The sequence below is a fragment of the Cetorhinus maximus genome, chromosome 9 (genome assembly GCF_964194155.1).
Source record: "Cetorhinus maximus chromosome 9, sCetMax3.hap1.1, whole genome shotgun sequence".
In the NCBI taxonomy this organism is placed as follows: domain Eukaryota; kingdom Metazoa; phylum Chordata; class Chondrichthyes; order Lamniformes; family Cetorhinidae; genus Cetorhinus; species Cetorhinus maximus.
Genome location: NC_135887.1, coordinates 47,716,834 through 47,725,760, shown reverse-complemented (window position 1 = coordinate 47,725,760; position 8,927 = coordinate 47,716,834). Strand labels below are relative to the sequence as shown.

Here is an 8,927-nt window from a genome sequence, read left to right as displayed (position 1 = left end):
TCTTGAGTGTTGTTGGAGTGGGGAGTATCCATCACACTCCTGACTTGTGCCTTGTAGGTGGTGGACAGGCTTTGGGGAGTCAGGAGATGAGTTACTCATTGCAGAATTCCTCGCCTCTGACCTGCTCTTGTAGCTGCAGTATTTATATGGCTAGTCCAGTTCAGCTTCTGGTCAACGGTAACCCCCAGGATGTTGATAGTGGGGGATTCAGTGATGGTAATACCATTGAATGTTAAGAGGAGATGGTTAGATTCTCTTTTGTTGAAATGGTCATTGCCTGGCACTTGTGTGGTGTGAATGTTACTTTCAGGATCCCATGGCCTTGATATTAACTCCCTCCCTTGGGAGGGCAATGAGAGTTAAACTCTCAAAAGTGTAAAACACAACAACAACATGTGCAATGGGACCTGTCACCAATTTGATGGTGTTGGGTTGTGTGTGTCCCTTTGTGAGAGACGGGACACTTCATTAACATATTTATATCAGCCTTCTGCAGTGTAGTAAGGAGCCTGATTTAAATTTAGCACAGGTTAACCATGTTCCCTAGGGTCGGGAAATCTGACAATGAGATAGAAATGGGAGCTGATATAACCGCTTTTAATAATATTCTTCGTGGATTACGAGGAACAGGAATGCTCCCCACAGATCCTCGACCTCTCTTCTGCCAATCGGAGCCTCCCTCCCTCTCCCTCCTGCTATGAACACTGACCCTCCCCCAGCCCCAAGCTGCAGCGCACATCAGCAACGCCTGCATCCCCAGCCTGAACCAGCCGCTCCCCTGTACCTTCCTCACCTGATATATCCTGTAGATATCACACACCCCGTGATTCACTGGCTTCCCTTCCACCCAAAGTTTTACTTTTAAAACCCAAGCCCTGCTGTTACCCAACCAATAGTCCCTGATTTACCTCAGGAAATAGCGTGCTTGGTGTATAACCCCTCACCTACATTTCTTGACTCTGTGCTGTAAACGGGACCCCCTTCTCCCTGAGAAGTAACAGTGAATGGCAACGCCCATTCGTGTGCGGTGAGGTTAGCCTACCACCTGCTGGACAGCTCAGAGAATTGCAGGACATTCAATTGGTGAAAATCTCTTCATGTGGAGCTGAACACTATAACGATCCCCAAGGCGGAATTGTAAACCAAAGTAACCAAATATGCCAAATGACCCCCAAAGAAGAAATTAATAACAAGATTTCACTTTTTGTAACTTTTACTTTAACACGATTCAGAATCAATGTTAGTTAAACATGAATTAACAGGCGAATGATACTCCAAATAAAAGGTAAGTTTCACTTTAAATAGATGATCAACAAAGATATGTCTTACACAACCTCAAGCACCCACATCACTCCCCACACAAATGTGGCACTATGCCACTACACAGTTCCACATTATGCTGTTCTTCATTTATGCAGGGTAGATCAGGAGTCCAATCCAACAATAGCTTTCACCTTCAAGTTTCACAGGTACAATTATCATTAGCAATGCAGACTTCTATGAACCCTCTCTCTCTCTCCCTCTCTCTCAGGTCATGACAATCTTGATTGTGTAGCTTTCCAGAGTTCCTTTCTAACTGACCAACCAATAACATCCCCGTTTAGCCACTTCCGGGAAAACATCCAGCTCTTTAGTGTCTTTCAGTTATTCACACAGCCTTTCAGGTTTTAGACCTTTTTAGCCAGCTCAAGAGCTCCAGTCTACTTTTCTGCCAAACAGAAAAACTGACCTCTTCCTGAGAATGATTTGCTTCTTCTCCTCACAAGAATTCTGTGTTCCTCTTTCTGTCTCTATCTGATTTCTCTTTGTGTCTGAATCTGTATGCTGATCACCTTTTGTCCCCGGCTCTCCTGCTTGTAGCCCTCCTTTGTGTCTGCAGCTCTCCTTTGTGTCTGCTAGCCACACAACTTCTTTCTTAACTTCTTTCCTCTTGGTACTGCTTTCAGGTTAAAGACTGCCAGAGACCAGTATTTCTTATTATCCAAGAAAATTACAATTGATTGCATTACAATTGATGCAAACTCTTAAAATCCTTTTCAAACATTCTGAAAAACAATTACAGATTGCGCAGACCTTTTAAATAAATTACAATTTTTCCTTATTGTACTGCTTCTGAGTCAAAGATCGTCACAATGCACAATTGGGGTGAATTTCCTTGGGGCTTCACTGTATGGGTGCAAATGGAGTTCTTTTTTGCCAAATTTCCGCCAATGAAGCAGAGTGGGAGAAGCCTTGGGAAAATTTACCCCCATTTGTTTCAGAGTCTGGCCATCGAAGCTATGACACACTCTCATATCTTTAAACAACAAGGGCAACAATCAGCGATAATATCTGGATGAACTTCAGTAGAAAAACTATAAGGAATAGAATAAATTGCATTGAATCATTGTAGCATAAAGAAACCATTTAATTTAGGACAAGAGAACATCACAAGATTCAATGATGATATCAGGTGACCCTGAGACCAATCTGATATGTCTGGGGTGGGACCATTCATGGTTCAACTGAATTCAACGACAATGGGCGCATTTTAATTCACGGGGGCTGAATTTTCACTGTGGGGACCACCCCTTGCTGCTGGGTGGGGAGGGCAGGTTGGTAATTAGGAACCGGAAAGATCATGCAGCGTTGTTCTCAAGCTCATTAACTCAGCCACGGCATTACCATCCTGCCTCTGCACAAATGGCGACCACAGGAGATAACCAGGCGGCCAGTATGTCCTCACCCCCATGGAAGAGATGGTGCTCGTTATCATTACAGTGGCCACAACTGAGGGGTGGGGCTGAAACCCCATCAAATATGATGGTATCCTCATAGCTAATCCTCCTCTTCCTTCTCACATCCCCCACTTCCTTCTCATTTTAGGGTCTCTTCTGATTCACAAGCTGCAGATAGTGTAAACATGCACCACTTGCTTTCCCCCAACACCACCCCTCCCCCACCTTACCACAGCCTTCCCCTTGTGACTTTCTCCTTTCGCAACCTGGCTGGGCCGTGGTACAGGAGCAAGGGGCCATGGTACAGGAGCAAGGAGTGGTAGAGGAAGAAGAGACTGACGGTGAAACACCATCACTCACCCTGATACTCACCAGGCTGCACATACTTTGGAGGTAGCTTAGAGAAGGAACCTGTACATGGTCAGACTCCGGACACAAGTGACCTACAGCCAGGGAAGGGGCAAAGGGCACCACAGGTGCTAGCTAGCCAGAGGGCATGGTCGCGCACAAGTTCGAATGTGGAGGGCTCAGATAAAGACTGTACAGAAAAAAGTTGATACGTTTGCACACTGCAATGCTTGTTGCATTGACAGGCCTGCCAGAAACATAGAAATATAGAAGATTTTCAATACAGAAGCAGGCGATTTGGTTCATTTTCTCTCTGCCTGATGAAAAAGAGCTATCTAGCTTAATCGCACTTTCCAGCTCTTGGTCCATAGCCCTGTAAGTTGCGACATCTCAAGTGCATATCCAAGTTTCTCCCTCTACCACCCTTTCAGGCAGTGAGTTCCAGCCCCCAATCACCCTCTGGGTGAAAAAACTTCTCCCCAATTCCCCTCTAATCCTGCCAATTACTTTAAATTTGAGCCCCTTGGGCCTACTTCTGCTCCTAATTCACATGTTCGTATGTTTTCTGAGTCCAACTCAAGCCTCAGCTAAAGGAGTGAAACCAGGCAAAATTATTACTTTATTCCTGACAGACTTATTTACATCTCATTTTTAGCTGGATTGTAATTTTCCCAAAAATTATAAGGATCAAGGTGAAACTTCTCAGTAAAATTCCCCCACCATAAGGGAACAGGAGTCAGGTTCATGAGGCTTTGATACAGAAGACTAAATGGGACAATTTAAGTTTTAGGTACACAATTCTTTTAGAATATAAAGCATGCAGTTTGGTGCTTACATGAAAAGCATAAATTGTAAAACTAGATAAATCCTGAAAAAGAAAAGACTGCTAGTTCTTATTTCTAATAGAGAATCGAAATTTAAACTTCACTTGTTACAATCAGTGTACTTTTAAAAGAAGAAAAGGAAGTAAGGGTATCCATTATATATTGAAGTAGGATGATCTTAATCCCCAAGTGTGTGAGATGTGTTAGGTTCAGAATGGACCTGAAGCAATATAAACAGTCTAACAAATCTGAAATTATTTGAGCTTAGGTTGAGTTATTTATAATGAATTTTGGGGTTGTATAATTAATGGTTACATAGAAGATGTTCATTTGATCAATAATAGACCACCTCTAAGTACAACCCCATTTTTGGTGAAATGACCACCTGTTATAATGATGTCTGCCTGTTCAATTTCTAAGAAGTGTTATTTTGAATTTATTCCTGAAAACTGGACCTGCGATAATAGTCTTGTTGGTCATTTTGCTTAATCGAGGCACAACCATCCAGCAAAATAGTAAGACTAGCTTTCTTTTATCTGATTGCAGTATTGATTATCAGGGCTAGCATTGTATGCCTACTTGCAATAACAGAATACTGTCTTTAGATGTGTGTATTTCTTATCGGTGAAGGGAGTTAACCGTGTTGTTTTGCAAACTAGTTTTGACTCCTGTTAAGATATGTTTTACTGTGAGTTTACCCAATGTAACTTTTAATCTAACATTCCTGCATTAATTCCATATTATTTGACCCTATTCCTTCACATAGTGCAATCACATCCTTCTTGTAATGCAGCGACCAGAACAGCAGTACTCTAGCTGTGTTTGAACTAGTGTTTTATGCAGTTCTAGCATAGCCTGTCTGCTCTGATATTCTGTGCCTCAGCTAATGAATGAAAATACCCTGCATACCCTCTTAACCACCTTCTCAACCTATCCTGCTAACTTCAGGGATCTGTGGACATGCACACTGTTCCTCTACAATTCTCAGTATCCTAAAATTATTGTCCATGTGCTTGCCTTGTTAGCCTTCCCAAAATGCATCACCTCACACCTCTATGGATTGAATTCTTGTAGTAACTGAAGGTGTAGCCTCTCCTGCTGCCTATCAGGGGTTACACGATGTTCTGGGAGGGTGAGGCTTCCTGAAAAGAGCCCTGATCGAGCATGTAGCACCCGAAAAGCTCTCTCTAATAAAGTTTAGCTATTTCTTGTTGAAACCTGTCTGGTCTGTTGAGTCATTATGTTTGGCGACGAGGGTAAAATAGCTCTGACGCTGCATCTCGCCTTGTTACCCTGAGTACATCAAACCTTAAGAAAAAAGAAAAAACTACTCACCAGTCAAGCCATTCTTCAGCAGAATCAATCCCCATGGTGCGACTATAAAAGACGGGAGCCAGTATGTAGAGCGCCTTGGATTTTATTTCGTAACAAACAAAATTACCACGTAGGAAAAGCAGAAAGCCATCCTTTTGAGTGTATGTGGCTGTAAGACATACAATCTCATCCACAGCCTGATGGCCCCGAACGCGCCCAATTCTAAGTCCTTTAATGAAATAGTGAAAACGCATTTCCAGCCAAAGCCATCCATAATAATGCAGAGGTTTAAATTTAATTCCAGAGTTAGGGCCCTGGGAAAGTCATCACAACCTATGTAACGAAGCTGAAACAGTTGACTGAACACTGCGACATTGGGGACACACTAAATGACATACTGCGGGACCAGTTGGTTTGTGGAGTTCATGACGATGCCATTCAGCGCCATTTACTCACACAGGTCGACATCGATTTGAAGCGCGCCCTGGATATATCCCTCGCCATAGAAAGTGCTGCAAGAGACTCGCAGGCTTTGCAACACATACAACATGGCGTTGTTCTTCATGTGGGGAAGGAATCTACCCCGAAAACCAGAGACACAGCAGCGAAGTGAGAAGCAATGTCTGCTGTTAGAAACATGAAAAGACCTAGTAGAAATACTTCAGCAGTGACTCCAAGATTAAATTGTTATAGATGTGGGGGTGACCATAGACCGGACACCTGTAAATTCAAGGAGGCAGAATGCCATTACTGCCATAAGAAAGGTCATGTAGTAGGGCAATGCAGGGCAAAGTCGAAACAGCCCATAAAGCAGCAAACCAACATGATTGAATTCAAAAATACAGCAGAACCTGAAGCTGCCGATACCAACATCTATTCCCTGTATAAAGTAACCGCTGTAGAAACTGAACCTATCACTGTCACAGTCCAAGTTAATGAGAAGTCACTAATAATGGAGGTGGATACAGGAGCCTCAACCACAGTGGTGGGAGAGCACGCTTTCAAATTCCTTAATGAAGGTAGACAGCCAATAAACCTGGAGCGGACAACCGCTAAATTAGACATACACTGGAGAATCTATTCAAGTAAAGGGCATCGCCAGAGTACCAATGTTTTACAGGCAAAGACAGCCCAGCTGCCGATGATAATAGTGAAAGGAGAAGGACCCAGTGTTTTAGGGCAAGACTGATTAGAAAAGATCAAGCTTGACTTGTCTGAGATATTTCACTTGAGAAGTTCCTGAACTGCTAAGGAAATATGACAGTGGTATTTTGAGCTGAATTAGGGAGGTTAAAAGGCATGCAGGCCAAGATATATGTGGATCCTCAGGCAACACCGTGTTTCTTTAAGGCCAGCCTGTGCCTTATGAATTGAAGGAAAAAGTGGATACAGATCTGTGCCAATTAGAAAAGCTGGTATCACCTAACCTGTCCAATTCTTGGAGGGGCAGCACCCATAGTTCCAGTGGTTAAGCCTGACCAAACCATATGCATTTGTGGTGTTGGGGGATTTCTCAATTACACTTCTTGAGGTCTATTAATTTGCTGAGGGCTTCCTGTCGAATTAGTGTGGCCTAGAGAAAACAAGAGAAAGCCACCAGACCCCGGCTGGAGGCGAAGACACAGTTGATTTTATTATCGTTGCAACGAGAGATGTGGACTACACCAGAGTCACATCTAACGAGTACAAGCATGTATCCAGTTTTCATAGTAAGACAGTTTCATTCATTGCTATGGCTAACAATACAGTGGAGATAGTAAACAATACGCGGAGATTGCTTCCCATTTCATATTAACGATTGTACATAGCCAAGTTCATGTTACGATGCAGCCGGAGGTAAACTCTAATAAGTATTGATAGCCTGTTAACGATCGGAGGTGAACTCCGATGAATATTGATAGTCTACTATTGTCTACTTACTGACATCCATCTCTCTTTAACTGCCCTCCGGTAACAAGGTTATGGGTGTTCACAATGCCCAGACAATTCCGATTATTTTAAACACACAAAATGCACAGTCAACGTCTGTCCCTATCTTACACAGATTTTAATTATTAACTAGCTCAGCCTATTGCCTTTTTTCTCAACTGACCCAGGTTGGCTCACAAGCAGCAGGGGTCCGAGCACCGGCACCAAGGAGTTGGCCCTACATACCTTTTCATTTAGCTAATGTCGGGGGGAACCACCACACAGCCAAGGAACCATGTTCCCTGACTGAGAATTGCCCACAACAATCCCTCCTGTTGCCTATAGGGGGACACACGGTTCTCCCATTGGGCAATTCATATACCGGTCTCACCTATGGTTGCCCTCCGCTCCTGGTACAGAACTCGGGCCCCCTGCTGCCACAGCCGCTGTCGCTGCTTCTTACATGTAGTGATGCACAAAGCTAGTATAATCATTAGCTGAATCACTACCAATAAATGAGATGTGATCCGAAGCCACGGGTGGATTTGAACATTAAACCCCCAGTTCCATACAGTCTTGTACCAAGGCTCCAGCTGGAGCGCATTGGCAATGCCTTTATTAAGGGTTTCTGCTTCCGAAGTACTTTCCCTGAGTCTGGTCAAACTGTCTTTTAAATGCTTCTGGATCTCAGCGAATTGCTCGGGTACATGAGGGATGGGTGGCAGCACATCATGCTGGTACCAGGAGATGTTGACAGCAAAGGCTTCTGCGGCATCAATAGTGTCTCTTCCGCGGGTGAATTTCTATAATATGTGCTGATGTGATACGTGTGGGTACCTGTGGGCTGAAGCAAAAGGAACCATTATGCATGGGGCAGGTCACTCTTCCGCACTGCGTTACGGGCTGTCCCGTTGTCACGCAGTAGGTGCCCTCTCCCTTGTGGGCAACCCTGGTAGGAGAGGTCACGACCGGAGATATTTCTACGGTGCACCCCGTGATGCAGTTTAATCCGCACTGGCTTTGTTCGGCGAAGGTTAGTGGGTGTGGGCATGCTAGCAGGGTGCCAGACCGGCAGCACCCCTTAGTGCTCACCCCCACCAAGTCCCCTTGCTTGAATATTGCTTCGGCCGGGGCGGGGTGGTAGCAAATCATAACCTTATCCAGTCGAACTCCGATATTTTCCACTTCATACAGGGGGTAGGGTCCCCCCTCGTATTTGTCCCATGCCGGAAGCATTAGGATGACCCCTACCACCAGGCTATCATTTACCAAGCACCTTCTACCACCGGGACTGTGTGAGACAACCTGCTGAAGGTGCACCAGGGGGCTGTCCCACCCGTCTCAGGGCTGTGTTGCTAATCCAGTCCGGGGTTTCTCCCCGTTTAATCTGCTCCAGCCCTGTCTTCAACTGACTGTGGGGCCCATCCACCTAAACTGTGACAGACTGTCCCTTTCGCTGTCTCCTTCTCCAGCTGATACTCTCCATCAATCAGCTGATTCAGGGTCTTAGCTGTATGGTCCGGATCCTTCATCAGAACTAAAAAATATAGAAATGAGATGAAATACAAGCTGGTAGAGGGGGGTGGGACAGGAGGAGCTCGATAGGGGGCCAGTGATAGGTGGAGGCCAAGAAGAGACTGCCAAAGATGTCATAGACAAAAGGACAAAGGGGCGTTGAGGGTGGTGATATTATCTAAAGATGTGCTAATGGGGATATTAAGGGTAACAAGCAGGACAAGCTAGTGGCAGATGGCCCTAGTGGGGGTGAGGTGGGGGGAAGGGATCAAAATGGGCTAAAAGGTTGAGATGAAACAAT

At 44.7% G+C, this 8,927-nt stretch overlaps 1 protein-coding gene across 1 annotated transcript in view; it reads right to left on the bottom strand.

Annotated features, from left to right (window-relative positions):
- Positions 1-6,822: 6,822 nt before the first annotated feature.
- The window catches only part of LOC144684626 (cytochrome P450 2D6-like), a 46,562-nt gene continuing 44,457 nt past the window's right edge, over positions 6,823-8,927 (bottom strand). The window contains exon 9 of the mRNA XM_078548652.1: positions 6,823-7,955. Coding sequence (XP_078404778.1) covers positions 7,915-7,955 — 41 coding nt within the window. The 3' untranslated portion in view covers positions 6,823-7,914. The remainder of the gene's footprint in view (positions 7,956-8,927) is intronic.